The sequence below is a fragment of the Bos taurus genome, chromosome 15 (assembly GCF_002263795.3).
Source record: "Bos taurus isolate L1 Dominette 01449 registration number 42190680 breed Hereford chromosome 15, ARS-UCD2.0, whole genome shotgun sequence".
NCBI classification, from domain to species: domain Eukaryota; kingdom Metazoa; phylum Chordata; class Mammalia; order Artiodactyla; family Bovidae; genus Bos; species Bos taurus.
The window spans coordinates 56,306,385-56,327,519 of NC_037342.1; the positions used below are offsets into that span (position 1 = coordinate 56,306,385).

General features: G+C 39.3%; 1 protein-coding gene across 4 annotated transcripts in view; it reads left to right on the forward strand.

Annotated features, from left to right (window-relative positions):
* Positions 1–21,135, forward strand: part of ACER3 (alkaline ceramidase 3) — a 157,692-nt gene that overhangs the window by 59,578 nt on the left and 76,979 nt on the right. For all 4 annotated transcript variants that reach the window (XM_005216317.5, XM_024975532.2, NM_001102285.1 and 1 more), the window contains 1 exon segment: positions 17,555–17,607. In XM_005216317.5, coding sequence (XP_005216374.1) covers positions 17,555–17,607 — 53 coding nt within the window.

A 21,135-nucleotide genomic window follows, 5' to 3' on the forward strand; every position in this document is an offset into this window, starting at 1 on the left:
TGATGTTCCAGTGGTTAAGAAGCTGCCTTCCAATGCAGGCAATGAGGGTTTGATCCCTGGTCGGGGAACTAAGATCCCACTTGCTGTGGGTCAACTAAGCCCACATGGTTCAACCAACACTCAGTGCAGCCAAAAATAAATGAATGAATAAAATATTTTAAAAAATAAGAAATGACAAAGAGGAAATGTCCACTGAAACAAAAGCAAGAATTTTAAAACCTCCATGTATTAGAATTGGCTAATTTCCTAGGAAAATGCAATTTGTCAGAATTGATCCAAAAGATAGAAAGTTTTATCAGCTAATTTTTATTTAGGAAATAGAGTAACTTATTAAGGAATTCCTCCGCAAGCAGTGCTGTGTCCAGATAGTTTCAAAGAGTTCTAGTAAACTTTCAAAGACCAGATAGTTCCAATGCTACATAAATTTTTCCAAAGCATAGATAATGAAAGAAGACTTCCAAATTCTTTTTATGAGGCAAACCTAATAAAATGCCATAAAAATAAATTTAAGAACTAATATCATGATTATCAGTGCAAATATCCTATGTAAATTATTAGCAAACCAAAGGATCGAACTACTGCTACATATAACATCATTAATGAACCTAAAAAAACATTATGCCAAGTGAAAGGAACCAAAAGATGCAAAGGACCACAGATTGTATGATCCTATTCATATGAAATTTCTAGAAGAAGTAAAATTATACAGATGAAGAGCAAATAATTAGTTACTTGTGATTTAGAGTGGATGTTGACTGCTAATAGGCATAAGAGAAATTGGGGGTTGAGGGAATTCTCATAGAACTGGATTGTGATGATGGTAGCACAACTCTTTAAATTTACTAAAATTCTTAAAACTGTACACTTACCCTGAGTGAATTTGATGGTATATCTCAATTATTGTTTAAAAAATAAAACCCAGTGGACACAGGACATGGAGGAATGTGCATATTGTGTGAGAGAAGAAGGGATGTTTAGTTCCTACATCTCAGAGGTGGTATGGAAGGAAGAAAGAAAATAGTAGAGCAGAATAAATATAGAGAGAACATTTTATATCAGTGGTAGCATGTATAGGTGCTGAGACTCTTCTGCAGAAGAATGCAGCTACTTTTCCTCTTGTCCTTGACAAGTAGAATCCAAACAACCACTCCTAATTGTTCAAGATTAGGTAAGTCTTATTTGTCTCTCTGATTTTGAGGATTTTTTATTCTCTCTTGCAAGGATCTGTGTCTTATATATATATATGTATACAGAGAGAGGAAATCTATCCTTTTTAATTTTATGTATTTATTTTTGGCTATGCTGGGTCTTCACTGCTGTGTGGGCTTTCCTCTAGTTGCGGTGAGTGGGGCTACTCTCTAATTGCCGCTTATGGGCTTCTGTTTGTTGTGGCTTCTCTTGTGGAGCATGGGCTTTAGGCACGTGAGCTCAGTGGTTGCAACTCCCAGAGCACAGGCTCAGTACTTGTGGCATACAAGCTTAGTTGCTTTGCAGCATGTGGGATCTTCCCAGATCAGGGATCGAACCTGTATCTCCTGTATTGGCAGGAGGATTCTTTACCAGAGCTACCAGGGAAGCCTGGATCCATTCTTTATTAAGTGATTTCCTTTGCAACTTAAAGACCTCAAGTTATTGTTTGATCTCTATACAGATACGACGTTTGGAGAAACTATTCTACATATAGTAATCTGCCCTCTTCTAGTATTCTTGTGACTGTGTGGAGGAGCATAACTTCCTGGATTATTTTTTCCTGTAATCTTCTTCTAACTGAAGAATGTTAGGGGGTAATTTTTAGACAGATCTCTTTATATCAGTATCTCTTCATGGAAAGTCATCCTCATAGAATTCACTCTCTGAAGTTCAGAGAAAGCCCATGAGCTCAATTTCTTTCTTTTAATTTCTTTCCATTATATCACTAATATATGTTAACAGATCCTTATCCAAACCCTTGGGACCAGAAGTATTTCTGAACTCAGATTGTTTTTTAATTCTAGAAAATTAATAGACTATGTTTGCTAGTATAGTATAAAGCCTGCTGAAACCTGGGACAGCACCCTGCAGGTGAACATATCCATATTGCTGCTTAACATGTAAATATTCATACTAACTAGGCTTAATAATCACTATAAATAGCCTCATTTCCAATTAAGTCAGGCTTTGCTATCAAATGAATTTGTGACAAACTTAAAGAACAAAACATCTTCTGGTTTTAAAAGCCTTTTTTGGAATTGTGTTATTAAACAAGCTATGTAAATTTATCTTTCTGTTTTCTTCTTTTAAAAAGTAGTAAGTAGTAAACAGAATGTAGTCTCACATTAGGGAAATAATACACCAAGACAACTGGAGTTTGTCTGTAGAATGGATGATAATTCAAATTTTAGAGATCCATTAATTCTATTTACTATATTAATTGATTTAAGAAGAAAAACTATGTGATTATCTCCATAGATGTTGTAAAAGCCATTGTCAAAATTCAGCAACCATTTCTAATTTAAAAAGAAAAACTCAAGGAAATAAGAATTCACAAATCCTGTCTTAACATGGTAAGATACACAGATCCATCTTGAAGCTAGCATTAGGAATAGAAGCATTCCTAGAAGGTCAAAGCAAGGCAAGTATGCCTTTCTCCACGACTGTTTAAAGAAGTATTAGAGGTATTAATCAGTGCATTTCTGTGTGTATTTATGACCAAAAATCTATAATAACTACTTAATTGATATGAACTTTTTGGCATTGGGGGAAATTTTGCAGAAAGAATTGGGAACTTTGATGTTGTGTAGAAGTATATTAGGAGCAGATTGTTACAGGGATCATTGTGTTCTGGCTCAGAGCCTATTTTAGTAATTTTTTAATTTATTCGGCAGATTTTTACTAAAAATCAGTTATACTTAGTTATGTGTTAGTTATAACTCTCAAGCTTCCCAGGTGGTGCTAGTGGTAAAGAACCTGCCTGCCACTGCAGGAGACGTAAGAAACATGGGTTTGATCCCTGGTTGGGAATTTCTCCTGGAGCAGGGCATGGCAACCCACTCCAGTATTCTTGCCTAGAGAATCCCATGGACAGAGGAACATGGCAGGCTGCAGTCTTTGGGGTCACAAAGAGTTGAACATGAATGACTGAAGTGACTTAGCACACACATAGCTCTCAAACCATTGTTCATTGGAGCTTAGAGTTTAGCAGGGGAAACAAATTAATCTGATAAATTTATAATTAAGTGTACACTAACAAGGGCTTCCCTGCTGGCTCAGCTGTAAAAGAACCCGCCTGCAATGCAGGAAACTCGAGAGGAGTTGCAGGTTCAACCCCTTGGTCAGGAAGATCCCCTGGAGAAGGAAATGGCAACCCACTCTAGTATTCTTGCCTGGAGAATCCCATGAACAGCCCATGGGGTCACAAAAGAGTTGGGCTCGACTTAGCAACTAAACAGCAGCAACAATGTACTAACAGTGTGGCGTTATGATGGAAAGGTGCCAAGTGCAATGAAGAAGAATGAGGGAAGGTAAGAGTGAAAAACATTACGTTTTAACATCCCATGTCCCTGAGCAACTGCCAGTTCTTCCAGTAAGCCAGATTTCACTTTAGTCTACCTGCCCGTTTATAACTGCTTTGGAAGTACCTAGTCCCTTTATCTTTTTCTTCCTTTTTGTTTATTTTTCTGCTCTATTATATCCCAAATGTGTACATTTTATGAAAGGAAGAGATATTCATAACAGATCAGTGGAAAAACAAAAAATGTCCTCTCATTATTTTTCTAATAGATCTCAGTAAAACTTGCTGTTAAGACGAGAGGGAATAAGAACCTAATGCTTGTTTTAAATAAACATATTCAAAATCAGCCCTGTATTGGTTTTCTACTGCTCCTCTAACAAAGTACCAAAAAAAAGGATAGGTTTATTATTTTGCATTTCTTTAAACTAGAATTCTAATACAAGTCTCAGTGGGCTAATGTCAACATATCTGTCCTTTCTGAAGGCTGTTGGGGGAGAGCCTGTGTTCCTTTCTGAAGGTTGTAGGGGGAGAGTCAGTTTCCTTGTCCTTTCCAGTTTATGTGGCTGCCCACATACTCTGTCTTTTCCATCTTAACTTGGTCCCTTTTCCCCCATCTTCAAACCTAGTAATTTTACATCTCTGACCGTTCTGCCATAGTCACATCTTCCAAAGTTTCCTGCTTCTGAGCACTCAGATGGTTAAGTTGTACACTGTTTCCTCAGTGTGGTCAGACGTCAAATGGATTAAAGAGATGTGTATCAGAACATATCTGTAGTCTGTTGTAACCTTGAAAAAGATGGTAGCATACCAAAATATTTGAATCAAGAGGTTCCAACCTGGTGAAATTCTGTTTATATGCTTGAGAGACTCTTTAAACCATGGTAAAATGCTGTGAGTATGAACATCTAGTTAGAAAATTCTAACTAGATATATTGGTGCATTTGACCTCTTTATCTGGTTCCATTACTAATTTGACTGCCTCAGTTTTCACTACGTATAGCCATAACCATGTCAGCAAAGTTGTTTTTCCCTGTTACTTGTTTTTCGGAATGCTCTAGACAATTCCTAAAAATGTGAATTTTATTTTCACTTTGATGTCTCAGACTTTTTAAGGGAGACTATGATGAAATGTTGGCTAGGTGACCCTTACATTAATTAAATATTTTATTCTCTGTGTGATTGAATCATTTATTTTGCAAAAGAAAGAAAAGGACAATGCTTAGATTCTTTTTTAAAATATTGTCAAAATTTCTAATCTGTATAATTCAAGGATCAATGAGTATTGTTTTGCTTTTACACATTTAGCATTTGTTTCTTAGCTAAAAGAACTCAACTTTCCTATTCTTGAATTTATTATTTGTGTCAATTTGAATAATATGTTATAAAATATGTACTTGCTGATAAATTGTAGTTTGTCACTGGTGAAAACTGGCTTACTAGCTAAATTTTACCAGTGTTCTCTTTAGGCGAGTGTGCCTCTTTTGATTCAACCATTTTCTCTTTGAATGAGATAACCTATTTCAAAATCTATATTTCTAGGCAAGTTGGTCCTAATCTGGACTCTCTGCCTTAACAAGTCTCATTTTCCATAACTCTCACACATGTACCTTATACTTAAGCTGTATCAGCCTATTAGCTGTTTTTAGTACTGTATATATTTTTATATCTCTGCTTGTAACCTCTTATTTGGTGAACTTGGCGTGTATGTCAGTCAGGACTCAGTTTAAGTGTCATTTTCTCTAGAAAGCCTTCCTTTTAAACCTTCCTCAGCCACTTGATAGAATTAGATGACCCACTGAATACGATGCATATCTTTATCACAGCACTTAATGCATCATATTTTATCTGTTTACTTTTTGATTTTCCCTTAATACTCATTAGTAGTTAAGAGGGAAAGTAGCAGAACATGATGTTGGAGAGATTTAGGCAGGGGCCAGATCACGTTGGGTCTCACCATAGGCCAAAGTGAAGAGTATGGATATTATTCTAAAAGCCAGTGGAGGGTTTTAGCAGGAGAGTGGCATGATTCTATTTGTGTTTTTAAAAGATCTCCCTGACTATCTGTGGAGAATCTATTTGTGGACAGTAAAAGTGCAAGCTGGAAAACCAGTCAACAGAGACTACTGCAATGGCCCAAGTGAGAGATGATAGTGGCTCAGACTAGGATAGCATCAGTGGAGATTGGTGAAAAGTGGATGTTCAGTTCAGTTCAGTCACTCAGTCGTGTCCGATTCTTTGCGATGCCATGAACCACAGCATGCCAGGCCTCCTTGTCCATCACCAACTCCCGGAGTCCACCCAAACCCATGTCCATAGAGTCGGTGATGCTATCCAACCATCTCATCCTCTGTCGTCCCCTTCTCCTCCTGTCCTCAATCTTTCCCAGCATTAGAGTCTTTTCAAGTGAGTCAGCTCTTCGCATCAGGTGGCCAAAGCATTGGAGCTTCAGCTTCAACATCAGTCCTTCTAATGAACACCCAAGACTGATCTCCTTTAGGATGGACTGGTTGGATCTCCTTGCAGTCCAAAGGACTCTCAAGAGTCTTCTCCAACACCACAGTTCAAAAACATCAATTCTTCTGCTCTCAGCCTCCTTTCTAGTCCAACTCTCACATCCATACATGGCCACTGGAAAAACCATAGCCTTGACTAGACGGACGTTTGTTGACAAAGTAATGTCTCTGCTTTTCAATATGCTATCTAGATTGGTCATAACTTTCCTTCCAAGGAGTAAGCGTCTTTTAATTTCATGGCTGCAGTCACCATCTGCAGTGATTTTGAAGCCCAGAAAAATAATGTCAGCCACTGTTTCCCCATCTATTTGCCATGAAGTGAAGGGACAGGATGCCATGATCTTAGTTTTCTGAATGTTGAGCTTTAAGCCAACTTTTTCACTCTTCTCTTTCACTTTCATCATAAGGCTCTTTAGTTCTTCTTCACTATCTGCTGTAAGGGTGGTGTCATCTGCATATCTGAGGTTATTGATATTTCTCCTGGCAATCTTGATTCCAGCTTGTGCTTCTTCCAGCCTAGCGTTTCTCATGATGTACTCTGCATATAAGTTAAATAAGCAGGGTGACAATATACAGCCTTGATGAACTCCTTTTCCTATTTGGAACCAGTCTGTTGTTCCATGTCCAGTTCTAACTGTTGCTTCCTGACCTGCATACAGATTTCTCAAGAGGCAGGTCAGGTGGTCAGGTATTCCCATCTCTTTCAGAATTTTCTACAGTTTATTGTGATCCACACAGTCAAAGGCTTTGACATAGTCAGTAAAGCAGAAATAGATGTTTTTCTGGAATTCTCTTGCTTTTTTGATGATCCAGAGGATGTTGGCAATTTGATCTCTGGTTCCTCTGCCTTTCCTAAAACCAGCTTGAACATCTGAAAGGTCACGGTTCGCGTATTGCTGAAGCCTGGCTTGGAGAATTTTAAGCATCACTTTACTAGCGTGTGAGATGAGTGCAATTGTGTGGTAGTTTGAGCATTCTTTGGCATTGCCTTTCTTTGGGATTGGAATGGAAAGTGGATGGCTCAGCATGTATTTTGGAGTTAATGCCTATTGGACTCATTAATGGATTAAAAGTGGGAGTTGGAAAAAAGGAAAGATTTTCAAAGTTTCTTTTCAGGTTTCCAGTTTGGACAACTGTGTAGAGAGAAAATCTGGCATTGTTTTGATTATGTTGAGTTTAAAATGCCTGTGAGACATTAAATGAAGCGCTAAGTACACATTTAAATACATGGCATTGGAATTTTAGAGGTGAGGTGTAGACATCATTGTTATAATTGGTATTTGAAGCCATGGGAACTGATGAGATCCCCAAGAGGATGAATATATTGAGAGAAAAAAGCCCAAAGATGAACATAAATACCACAGGTTCATCACCAAAGGCAGAATCTGGCATCCTGACATGTTTTAATTGCCATATTTAAAATTTTAAAATGCTTTAATTTCCCATATTTGAAAATTGAGAGTTCCCATAAAAATTCAGATTTTTGCCTTCTCTTGAATAATTTGAAAATGCAGCATCACTAAGCCTATATTTCTATGCAGGAGCAATCAGCCTAAGCTCTGTTCTTTAGTATGGTCTGTCCAGTTAAGCACAGTCTCTACACTGTTTCTTACTTTTTTTTTTAACTTAGCATGTTTTAGTCAAATATCTCTCTAGGCACTTGAATTTACAGACCCTGATTTACATGTTAAGGATAGAAGGAGCCAATAAAAGAACCTATGAGGAAGCAACACCAAGATAGGAAAACCAGCAGAACAAGGTGTTACAGAAAACTAGAGCGGAACACGTCTTGTTTATTAAATACTATTAAGAGATTGAGGAGGATAAAAAGAGAGAAGGGCTTTTTCAGTGGTGTGAATAGATTTGAGGAAGGGATGGGGAAGAGAGGTGAGGAAATGGAGGCAGTTTTTTTGAAAACTCAGGAAAGTGAGGAAGCACAGGTAAATGGGACAGGAGGTATTAGAGACTTTGTGCACAGTCCATTAGCCAGGTGGCGATGGTGATACAGGAGAGAAAAGTGATAAAACATGAAGTACTTAGAGACCAGGTGGTGCCCTAGACCACAAGAGCCCAATTGGCCTTTGCATGGAAGAGGCGTGCTGCTGTGGGGACAGAGGGGAGGAGCGCCCTGGGCCTGAGGTGATGGCAGCACAGAACACTAACATATAACAGTGAGAATCAGCAGTGTTCACACAGAATCAGAGCGTTGTTTTAGGTTGAATATTTAGACTCAAACTGTGTGTTTATTCTGCGTTTTCTCTGCCTGTGAATCTCTCTGACTCAGATGTTACCTTGCCAGGCAAGGCTTTCTGTTCTGTTGTCCACATTATTCCCAAATAATATTTTTTTTCTCTTCGATACTCATTTATTTCTCCTGTTATATTTTCTCAATTCATTCCTCATTTTCCTCTACTAGTCATACACACATTCTTACTTTAATGTGAAATGCTAGATCATGGAGAAGGAAAAAGAGAAAAAAAGGGAGAAAGAAAAAAAAATCAACCAGTCACCAAACACTTAATAAGTGTTCTCTATGTGCCTGGTTCTGTGCTAGCTTCTAGAGATTCTATCAGTTCAGTTCAGTTATTCTGTCGTGTCCGACTCTTTGCAACCCCATGGACTACAGCACGCCAGGCCTCCCTGTCCATCACCAACTCCCAGGGTTTACTCAAACTCATGTCCATTGAGTCGGAGATTCTTTAGTGAACTATAGAAACCTGGACCATACTTTGTCTTAGAATCTTTGAATTTAACAGTGATCTTTCACTTTGAAGGTTCAACAAGTCATTGATAGGCCTTTAAAATATAGGTACCAGCATACCCACTGAATCAGGAGTTTCTGGGACAAGGTCCTAGCAGTTGTAAAGATCTTGAGGCAAAATAGTGTTTTCCAAAAACTGATAACTACTGGTGTAGTCAAACATTATTTCTTAGATGCCTTGTATGGTTGACTTAACTGGGGAGAAAACAGAGGAAGATTTAAGTTAGGACGTGCCATTTAAAATGGATCTGGCAGGTACTGCTCAGGGGAGGGAACAAGAGATATAAAAGAGGGAAGCCAAAACGGGGCAGGGCTACTCCTGTAGGGGTTGGTCTACTCTCACGTCTCAAAATGGTTCTGCTTACTGCTTGCCCAGTAAATCTTGCCTGCTTGAGTTGTAAAAATAAATAAATAAAATGGATTTGGGATATACACTGAAGTATTAAGGGGTAAAGGGACATGATGCATCCAGTTTACACAGATGTTTCAGAAAGATAATAATTTATATATGCATATGTAAATTATTAAAGTTGGTAAATCTGAATAGAGCATATACAGGAGTTCATTAGACTATTCTTTCAACATTCTAAAGTTTGAAATTGTTTGACAAGGTAAAAGCTGAAAGGAATGAAAATCACAAAATAAATTGGATCTAGAAGTTACATGAGATTTCAGTAAGCAGAGACAAAGGCTAGTGGCAGGTGGTGGTGGTTTGGTCAATAAGTCATGTCTATCTCTTGCAAGCTCATGTACCTGCCAGGCTTCTTTGTCAGTGAGATTTCCCAGGCATAAATACTGGAGTAGGTTGCTATTCCCTTCTCCAGGGGATCTTCCCAACCCAAGGACTGAACCCACATCTCTGGATTGTAGGAAGATTCTTTACCGCTGAGCCACCAGAGGCAGGTAGGATTAAATAATGAAAGGGATAAGTGTTCCAGGCTGAAAGAACAGGGTAAGCTGTGAACAAAGGCAGAACAGATTAGAAGATGATAGTGTTGAGATGAGAGAAGTAAGCAGTCAGGTGTAACTGAACTACAAGTTCAGTAAAATGAACTGAATGGAGCCAAATTAGGAAGCTCCATGTATGCCTTGCAAGGAGTTTAGTCTTTATCATTAAAACTGACAGTCATCAAGTGGGATGCTCATTCCCCAGGTAGTGAGAAAAATGATCTGTTGGTGCAGGAAGAAAGCTGTAACTCCTCTATTTGTATTTATTTATATCATTTAAAAAATTTTTTTCTATTTTACATGTTTAAAAATATATGTAGTATCTTAACACAGCAGTGTGTATACAATTTATAAATAAATACACATATATGGAGTTCCTAAACAATTTTTTTTGCTATCAAAGTTAGGAAACTACTCCTGTAAACATTTTCCTGCCTTGTAACCACAGTGATATTTTTTTAATGCAAAAGTCAGTCCTGTTAATCTGTGTGTGCACTTATGTATTTGTGTATGTGGATGTAGTTTTTCAAAGACTTACTTTGTGTTTTAGGATGCAGTTCAAATCATAGCATGACTTTAAAAGTTCTTCTCAGTTTACTGCCTGCAAATCACGGCAATATTCTCACTGGATGCAACAATGTTTACAGTTGAAGCCAAGCTCTTTTACATCTTTAAGTGCATTGTCATTCCTTTATGTTGGATGATCCTTCTACATAGAATGATCTCATTTTAAAAAGTTCTTTTCACCTATTTAACTCCATGTGTTACTTCCCCTGATATCCCTCTTCTGACTCACTAGACAAGGTAGTATAACCCCTTTGCGTAGTCTCCATTAGCTTTGAAATGGCCTCTCTCATATTTTTAGTGTCTTCCTAAAAGTTCTTAGGACAGGAAACATATATCTCTTATTCACTCCTTTATCCCAGTGGAAATGCTTGGAATGTTGGTAAGTATTAGTCGCTCAGTCATGCCTGACTCTTTGTGACCCCATGGGCTGCAGCCCACCAGGCTCCTCTGTCCATGAGATTTTCCAGGCAAGGATACTGGAGTGGGTTGCCATTTCCTTCCCAACCCAGGGATCGAACCCAGGTGTCCTGCACTGCAGGCAGATTCTTTACTAACTGAGCTACAACTGCCGTGAAACGTTGGTAGTTCAGTTTAGTTGCTCTTTCATGTCCGACCCTTTCCGACCCCATGGACTGCAACATGCTAGGCTTTCCCTGTCCATCATTAACTCCCAGAGCTTGCTGAAACTCATGTCCATCGAGTCAGTGGTGCCATCCAGCCATCTCATCCTCTTGTCCCCTTCTCTGCCTGCCTTCAATCTTTGCCAGCATCAGGGTCTTTTCCAGTGAGTCAGTTCTTCCCATCAGGTGGCCAACGTATTGGAGCTTCAGCTTCAGCATCAGTCCTTCCAGTGAATATTCAGGGTTGATTTCCTTCAGGATTGACTGGTTTGATCTCCTTGCAGTCCAAGAGACTCTCAAGAGTCTTCTCCAACACCACAGTTCAAAATCATCAATTCTTCAACTCTCTTAATGGTCCAACTCTCACATCCATACATGACTATTGGAAAAACCATAGCTTTGACTGGATGGACCTGTGTTGGCAAAGTAATGTCTCTGCCTTGTTGTATGGTCTCTAGGTTGGTCATAACTTTTTTCCCAAGGAGCAAGCGTCTTTTAATTTCATGGCTGTAGTCACCATCTGCAGTGATTTTGGAGCCCAAGAAAAGAAAGTCTGTCACTGTTTGAACTGTTTTCCCATCTATTTGCCATGAAGTACTAGGGCCAGATGCCAAGATCTTAGTTTTCTGAATTTTCTGAGATTTAAGCCAACTTTTTTACTCTCCTTTTTCACTTTCGTCAAGAGGCTTTTTAGTTCCTCTTCTTTTTCTGCTATAAGGGTGGTATCATCTGCATATCTGAAGTTATTGATATTTCTCCTGGCAATTGCCGAGGTCCAGCCCCGGCTGATCCAGGGTATTCGAAGGGGAGACGGAGTCGGCGAGTATTTACATATTTATCAAAGATATAAAGAGTAATAGAATGAGGATAGCTCAGTAGGAAAATTCAGTGGAGAAAAGAGGCTGAGTAGCTTGGTTTACGCGGGAGACCAATAAAACTTCAAGACAAGAAGTTTGCACCACTTACGTAGGCCGCAGGCGCCCTCTCGAATAGCGGAAGGTGTCTCACCCTAGACACCTTCTCGAGTGGGTCTTAGAAGCCCAGGCATAATTAGTAAGCATGGTGGGTTCCGCACTCCAGATGGAGACTTCAGCCAGAATGTGAAAAGCATGATATGGGAAGACCAAGCGCTGGTGAGCAAGGCCTGTAGCTTTATTTTCAACGGGGGCTTATATACCCTAAGTTACACGTAGAGGATAATAGGGGATGCAAAGTCAGCAGTCTTTGATTCTTATCAAAAACCAGGGTTTCTTTCCTGCAAATTTATCGTATACAAATGGTTTAGGTGATTTACATCATCTTCTGGCCAGAAGGCCTACTAACATTTTATGACTCTTGACAAGGACTTATCAACAAAGACTTATTTTCTCTAAGAGTAATTATTTTAAGGTTTGGCGCCATCTTCCGAAGATAAAATTGCATTCCTATAGGGCGGATGTGTAATGGGTTTACAACAAAGAAAAGAATTTATTACCTTAAGGGTCTAAAGTTACTAACACCAAGGCCACTACTTATTTTTTCTACATACCAACTATTAATTAATACATATTCAAGGATACAATTCAGGGGATGTGAAAACTTGGCAACAAACATTGACTCATCAATGAAATCCTTTACTAGTCTTATTCTGACAGTTTCTAACTCTCTGAGAGGCTCTAAGCTATTTGAATATCTTAAGCTTCCCGTGCCTCTCGAGGCTGGGAGACTGTAAACAATCGTATGCATAGCTGTAGGAGTCCGGGTAAACTTGACAGGCGAGTTAGAGAGCCATCTGAGGGGTTTGGATTTAAACACTCCTAATTGCCCAGGAACTTTATTAATTGGAGCTGTAAGTTAACTCTTTGACAGAGAGAGCGAGATGGTGGTGGGGGACAGCCCCCAGTAAAGTCAGAGGTGAGAGCACAAAGCAATAAAGTAGGCAGACTCTGGTTTTTGGGGGGTAGATGCTCGAGAATATCCGGGGGGACTCCTGAAGCTCGATCCCGCCTTTGCGTTTGCCGAGCCTCCTTCCTCATGACCTTTGTCACGAGTGGAATCCCGGCAAGCAATCTTGATTCCAACTTGTGCTTCATCCAGCCCTGGCATTTCACATGATGTACTCTGCATATAAGTTAAATAAACAGGATGACAATATACAGCTTTGATGTACTACTCCTTTCCCGATTTGGAACCAGTCCATCGTTCCATGTCCTGTTCTAATTGTTGCTTCTTGACCTGCATACAGGTTTCTCAGGAGGCAGGTAAGGTGGTGTGGTATTCCCATCTCCTCTACTAGCTTTGGTCATATTGATGCTTCCTAAGGCCCACTTGATTTCGCACTCCAGGATGTCTGGCTCTAGGTGAGTGATCACACTGTCATAGTTATCTGGGTCATGAAGATCTGTTTTGTATAGTTCTTCTGTGTATTCTTGCCACCTCTTAATATCTTCTGCTTCTGTAAGGTTCATACCATTTCTGTCCTTTATTGTGCCCATCTTTGCATGAAATGTTCCTTTGGTATCTCTAATTATCTTGAAGAGATCTCTAGTCTTTCCCATTCTATTGTTTTCCTCTATTTCTTTGCACTGATCACTTAGGAAGGCTTTCTTATCTCTCCTTGCTATTCTTCAGATGGATAGATCTTTCCTTTTCTCCTTTGCCTTTTGCTTTTCTTCTTTTCTTATCTATTTGTAAGGCCTCCTCAGACAACCATTTTGCCTTTTTGTATTTCTTTTCCTGGGGATGGTCTTGGTCACAGCCTCCTGTACAATGTCATGAACCTCTGTCCATAGTTCTTAAGGCATGCTGTCTGTCAGATCTAATTCCTTTAATCTATTTGTCACTTCCTCTGTATAATCGTAAAGAATTTCATTTAGGTCATAAGTGAATGATCTAATGGTTTTCCCTACTTTCTTCAATTTAAGTCTGAATAATAAGGAGTTCATGATCTGAACCATGGTCAGCTTCTGGTCTCGTTTTTGCTGAGTATGTATAGAGCTTCTCCATCTTCGGCTGCAAAGAATATAATCAATCTGATTTTGGTATTGTCCATCTGGTGATGTCTGTATGTAGAGTTGTCTCTTGTGTTGTTGGGAAAGGGTGTTTGCTATGACCAGTGTGTTCTCTTGGCAAAACTCTGTTAGCCTTTGCCCTGCTTCATTTTGTACTCCAAGGCTAAACTTGCTTATTATTCCAGGTACCTCTTGACTTCCTACTTTGCGTTCCAGTCCCCTTATGATGAAGAGGATATCTTTTTTGATGCTAGTTCTGGAAGGTCTTGTAGAACTGTTCCACGTCAGCTTCTTTGGCATTAGTGGTTGGGCCATAGACTTGGACTACTGTGATATTGAATGGTTTGCCCTGGAAACAAACAGAGATCATTCTGTCATTTTTGAGACTGCACCCAAGAACTGCATTTCGGACTGTTTTGTTGATTATGAGGGCTACTCCATTTCTTCTAAGGGATTCTTGCCTACAGTAGTAGATATAATGGTCATCTGAATTAAATATGCCCATTCCGGTCCATTTTAATTCCTTGATTCTTAAAATATCAATGTTCACTCTTGCCATCTCCTGTTTGACCACTTCCAATTTACCTTGATTCATGGACCTAACATTCCAGGTTCCTATACAATATTGTTCTTTACAGCATTGGGCTTTACTTCCATTACCAGTTACATCCACATATGGGTGTTGTTTTCACTTTGGCTCCATCTCTTCATTTTTTCTGGAGTTATTTCTCTACTGATCTCTAGTAGTATACTGGGCACCTACCGACCTGGGAAGTTCATTTTTCAGTGTCCTATCTTTTTGCATTTTCATGCTGTTCATGGGGTTCTCAAAGCAAGAATACTGAAGTGGTTTGCCATTCCCTCTCCAGTGGCCCATGTTTTTTCAGAACTCTCCACCATGACCCATTTGTTTTGCGTGGCCCTACCGGCATGGCTCCTCGTTTCATTGAGTTAGATAAGGCTGGGATCCATGGAACATTGTTAAGCGCCCCGTAAATATCTGTTGAAAAGGAACTGAGGTTTTGAAGCAACAGGAACTTTCATTCATTGCTGGTAGGGATGCAGAATGGCACAGCCACTTCGAAACAGTTTGGCAGTTTCTCACAAAACATACTCTCACCATACAATCGAACTTTCCCTGGCATTTACCTGATAGAGATGAAAATTGTTGTTTACACAGAAACCTGCACACAGATACAGGTTTATTCACAGTGCCATACCTGAAAGGAGCTAATCTGCCCTTTAATAGGTGAATGAAGAAATAAACTGTGGTACCTCCAGACAATGGAATATTATTCAGCACTAGAAAGAGCTGTGGTATATAAGGCCATGGACAGCCATGGAAGAACCATAAATGCATATTACTAAGTGAAAAGCCAGTCTGAAAAGGCTACTTACTGTATGATTCCAACTGTATGACAGTTTGGAAAAGACAAAACTATAGACAGTAGAAAGATCAGTGGAGTGTAGAGATCAGTAGAAAGATCTCTTGCCTGGAGAGTCCCATGGGCAGAGGAGGAGGACTATAGTCCATGGGGCTGCAAAGAGTCAGACTTCACTGAGCATGCACACATGCATGTGAATTGTATCTCAATAAAGCTAATACATTTTAGCAAAAATTGGTGGTTTGCTTTATAGTGGCAAAATATAAAATATTGTATTGTGAAAGGTGATATTCTGTTCTATTTCTTTGCACTCTAAATGGAGTTTTGAATGGGAATAAACTGTAGAGATTTTTTTAAAGATCAGGCTTTAATGTGATATAGTAAACAGTGACAAGAGAATATTTGGAAATGTTTGGATAAAAACAGCCCTTGAGTGAGACATAGATTAAGAGGCCAGTCTGCCTTTCAGGATAAATAGTCATCCATCCACCTCATTTTTATTTTTTTACTTTATAGTATATTGTATGAGTTTAAATAGCTCACAAGGTTTGGTTTTTTTCTCCTGCCATTAATTATCTAATTTTGTGATTTCTCCTTTGAAAAAGGACAGCCACCATCCCACTTCCTCAATTCCTTAGTAAGATGAGTTCAGTAACTCTTTACTTCTATCATCTCCTTTTGAGCACTAAAAAAATGTGATAATATCGGTACTGATTTTTTTTTTTAAACAAGAGTAACAAAGGGTTTAAAATCTTTCCCTAATGGCTTTGTTGAAATGATTTGATAACATCCATATTTACTGTGTTTGTTGAGCTAACTGTTATATCCTTGAGACAGATTCCTCTGGTATCATTCTTGCTTTCTCTGGCTTCTTTTGTAAGTGCCGTCTTTTGTGCTCCTCTGGTAGAGAGAGAGAGAGAGAGAGAGAGTGTGTGTGTGTGTGTTCCTTTCAGTCGTGTCCAACTCTTCCCAAGGACTGTGCTTCTATGGTAGTGTGTGTGTGTGCATGTGCATGTGTGCGTGCGTGTGGACTGCACTCTCAGTCATGTCCACTCCTGTGGACTGTAGTTCCTCTGTCGGTGAAATTTTCCAGGCAAGAATACTGGAGCAGGTTGCCTTTTCTTTCTTCAGGGAATCTTCCCTACCCAGGGATCAAACCCATGTCTCCTGCATCGAGAGGCGGGTTCTTTACCAGCGGAACCACCGAGGAAGTTCACTCTATGCAATAATCTTTTTTTTCCTCCCCATTTGTCCACGTACTGGTATCTTCTATTTATCGGCCTGTCTCTTCCATTAGCCTGTATGCTTGTCTCTCCCATTAGCCTGTATGCTTCATAAAGACCAATGACTGGATCTTATCTTTGTACCTCAGCGTCTGTAGTTGAATTTGGCAAATAGGAAGAACTCAGTAAAGGCTTATTGAACTGAGCTTCATCACAGTAGAAGCTGGATTATCAGATGTGATGAGGAGTGATATTTATTCTGTTAATTTTTAAAGAGTCAAAGCTATAATTATTGAAAAATATATATACCTGTTCTTTAAGTTTTATTTTAATTGAAGCATAGTGGTATAATCTTTGACAATGATTTGATGCAGATCATGGCCTTTGAATATAGTACCCTATAGTTCTGATTAGTCTTTTTTGCATTGAAAAACAAACAGAAAATTTTAAACCTTAAAATGAAAACGATTTATTTAAAATAGAAGCACTTGGAAAGAACTTCGAGACATGAATATAGAATTTTACCCAATTTGTAACATGTATCTATAGATATCAAGAGCAATTTTTATTAGCAACTCAATTTTATTGTCTGTTTTAAACATTTCTTGAAATATTTTAAATAGTTTTTATAGAAACAGTAGCTGTCTTTTTGCAGTCATATTTCTGTTGACTAAATGCAGTGGCATTAACAGGTTTGGGAACAAACAAACATAACTGATTGGTTCTTATTAAGCATATACTTCAACTATTTGGATTAGAAATACAAAGAAGTACTGAAGAGTAGCTAACCAGCTCTGAGCATTAAAAAGTAAATCACTTACTGGAGGGAATTTACGAGAATTTATGCTTGTTTTTTTTTTTTTCCTGTTCCAAAATTTCGTCAATTATAGATAGAGCTTAGGCAGGGTCTGGTATATCTTGCCACAGGATTTCATAAATTTGTTCTTAAAACTCAGTGCTTTAAAATGTCTTATTGTTTTTTCAAGTCACTCTGGACCCCCACAAAGAATTTCATGCTAATTGTTTTTGTTTGTTTGTTTGTTTGTTTTAATTTCAGTGGTAGGAATGGGATCCTGGTGCTTCCACATGACTCTGAAATATGAAATGCAGGTCAGTAATGACAAAATTTACTAAATGCTTATTTCCCTTAATCCAGAGACACTTCATATTTTAGGAAAGAGCGAATTTCTAGAGGGTGATATTGAGACAAGAGAAAAAAGATGAGATCTGTAATCCCAAGAGTTTTTACTTCAGGCCAAAGGATCCAGGTTGAATAAGTGAAGTAAAGAGGCAAGCAAAGAAGTGGTCCAGAGAGAAACCAAGCAAGAGCAGTATGAGTTTTTGACCACCTCTGTTAAGGCATGTATGGCTTTAGAGCAGGATTAGAAAGTAAAATGCCATGCAGACATCCTCACCAAAACAATGTATTCTTATTCTTAGCTGCTATGTTCCCTTATGTCTCTTTTACGGTGTCCAGTTGAATGGTCTGGTTCCTTTAACTAGCAGGGTTTTAGAGCTATGCTAGGATTTATATTTACTGTCCTTGCTCCAAGGGGGCCGTATAGGTTGTCCTGAATCTTTTAACCTCTTTGTTCCCCATTACTAACCCAGAAACTTCTAGAATAGCACCGTCTAATAGAAATATAATGTTGAGGTTCGTGTTGAGGTTTGACAGAAAACAAAAAAATTCTATAAAGCAATTATCCTTCAATTAAAAAATATATTTGAAAAAAAAATAATGTGAACGACTTGTATAATTTCTAGTAGTCACATTTTAAAAAGCCACATTAAAAAGAAATAGGTGTAATTAATTTTAATAATATATTTTAACTTAGTATATCCAAAGTATTGCTATTATTTCAACATATAATATAAAAATCTATTAATGAAATGTCTCACAGCCTAAAATTGGGTATATATTTCACACTTGCAGTGTATTTCAGTATGCTGCTAAGTCGCTTCAGTCGTGTCCGACTCTGTGCAACCCCACAGACGGCAGCCCACCAGGCCCCGCCATCCCTGGGATTCTCCAGGCAAGAACACTGGAGTGGGTTGCCATTTCCTTCTCCAATGCATGAAAGTGGAAAGTGAAAGTGAAGTCGCTCAGTCGTGTCCGACTCTTAGCGACCCCATGGACTGCAGCCTAGCAGGCTTCTCCGTCCATGGGATTTTCCAGGCAAAAGTACTGGAGTGGGGTGCCATTGCCTTCTCCAGTATTTCAGTATAGATTACTCCAAATGCTCAATAACCACATATGCCTAGTGCCTACTGTATTGGATAGTGCTAATCTGGAAGAACCTGTTTAATTAACAGTCTATGAATTATTAATTACAGCTATATTAAAATGAGTGACATTCTGTAAAACAAGTGGCCTGTAATCTTCAAAAGTATCCATGATCATAAAGTGAAAAGACCAAGGAACTGTTCAAGATTGAAGGAGACTAAAAAGACATGAGGAGTAAATACACTGCATAATTCTGGACTGGATCCTGTGAATGTATATGTGTGTGCATGTGTGTGTGTGTGCGCGTGCGCTTATACTTATGATATTATTGGGACACTTAGAAAAATTTAATGGGATTGGAGGATTATGTAGTAGTAATTAATCTATGTTAATTTCTTGATTTTGTTGGTGGTGTTGTGGATATGTAGGTTCTTTCCCCACTGAAATGTCGTGGCACCCCTGTTGAAATCAATCAATTATAAATTTATGAGTTTATTTCTTGACTCTTGATTCCACTGACCTATATGTACCTTGATTCAGGTAGGTTTGTAGTAAATTTTGAAATTGGGAGCTGTGAATCCTCCAAATTTATTCTTTTTAAAAATTGGTTAATGTATTTTGGATCCCTGGCATTTATCAATTTCTGCAAAGTTAGGTGGGATTTTGAAAGTCAGTGAATCAGTTCAGTCGCTCAGCCGTGTCTGACTCTTTGCGACCCCATGGACTGCAGCATGCCAGGCCTCCCTGTCTATCACCAACTCCTGGAGTTTACTCAAACTCATGTCCGTTGACTCGGTGATACCATCCAACCATCTCATCCTCTGTTGTCCCCTTCTCCTGTTGTCCTCAATCTTTCCCAGCATCAGGGTCTTTTTCAATGAGTTGGTTCTTAGCATCAGGTTGCCAAAGTATTGGAGTTTCAGCTTCAGCATCAGTCCTTCCCAGTGAATATTCAGGACTGATTTCCTTTAGGATGGACTGGTTGGATCTCCCTGCAGTCCAGGGGACTCTCAAGGGTCTTCTTCAACACCACAGTTCAAAAGCATCAATTCTTCAGCACTCAGCTTTCTTTATAGTCCAACTCTCACATCCATACATGACCACTGGAAAAACCACAGCTTTGACTAGATGGACTTTTGTTGGCAAAGTAATGTCTCTGCTTTTTAGTATGCTGTCTAGGTTGGTCATAGCTTTTATTCCAAGGAACAAGGGTCTTTTAATTTCATGGCTGCAGTCACCCTCTGCAGTGATTTTCAGATCAGATCAGTCATTCAGTCGTGTCCAACTCTTTGCGACCCCATGAATCGCAGCACGCCAGGCCTCCCTGTCCATCACCAACTCCCGGAGTTCACTCAGACTCACGTCCATTGAGTCAGTGATGCCATCCAGCCGTCTCATCCTCTGTCGTCCCCTTCTCCTCTTGCCCCCAATCCCTCCCAGCATCAGAGTCTTTTCCAATGAGTCAGTTCTTCACATGAGGTGGCCAAAGTACTGGAGTTTCAGCTTTAGCATCATTCCTTCCAAAGAAATCCCAGGGCTGATCTCCTTCAGAATGGACTGGTTGGATCTCCTTGCAGTCCAAGGGACTCTCAAGAGTCTTCTCCAACACCACAGTTCAAAAGCATCAATTCTTTGGTGCTCAGCCTTCTTCACAGTCCAACTCTCACATCCATACATGACCACAGGAAAAACCATAGCCTTGACTAGACGAACCTTTGTTGGCAAAGTAATGTCTCTGCTTTTGAATATGCTATCTAGGTTGGTCATAACTTTCCTTCCAAGGAGTAAGCGTCTTTTAATTTCATGGCTGCAGTCACCATCTGTAGTGATTTTGGAGCCCAGAAAAATAAAGTCTGACACTGTTTCCACTGTTTCCCCATCTATTTCCCATGAAGTGATGGGACCGGATGCCATGATCTTCGTTTTCTGAATATTGAGCTTTGCCCCATGTAAATAACAGGGAGGGAACACAGCCCCACCCATCAACAGAAAATTGGATTAAAGATTTACTGAGCATGGGGGCCATCAGAACAAGACCCAGTCAGTATCCCTCTCAGTCAGTCTCTCCCATCAGGAAGCTTCCATAAGCCTCTTATCCTTCTCCATCAGAGGGCAGACAGACTGAAAACCACAATCACAGAAAACTAACCAATCTGATCACATGGACCACAACCTTGTCTAATTCAATGAAACTATGCATTATGCCATGAAGGGCCACCCAAGACGCATGGGTCATGGTGGAGAGTTCTGACAAAATGCGGTCCACTGGAGAAGGGAATGGCAAACTGCTTCAGTATTCTTGCCTTGAGAACCCCATGAACAGTATGAAAAGGGATTTTGAAAGAGATTGCATTAAATCCATACTTTGTAAAGTATTGCCATCTATATATTAGGGCTTCCAATATTTGAATACA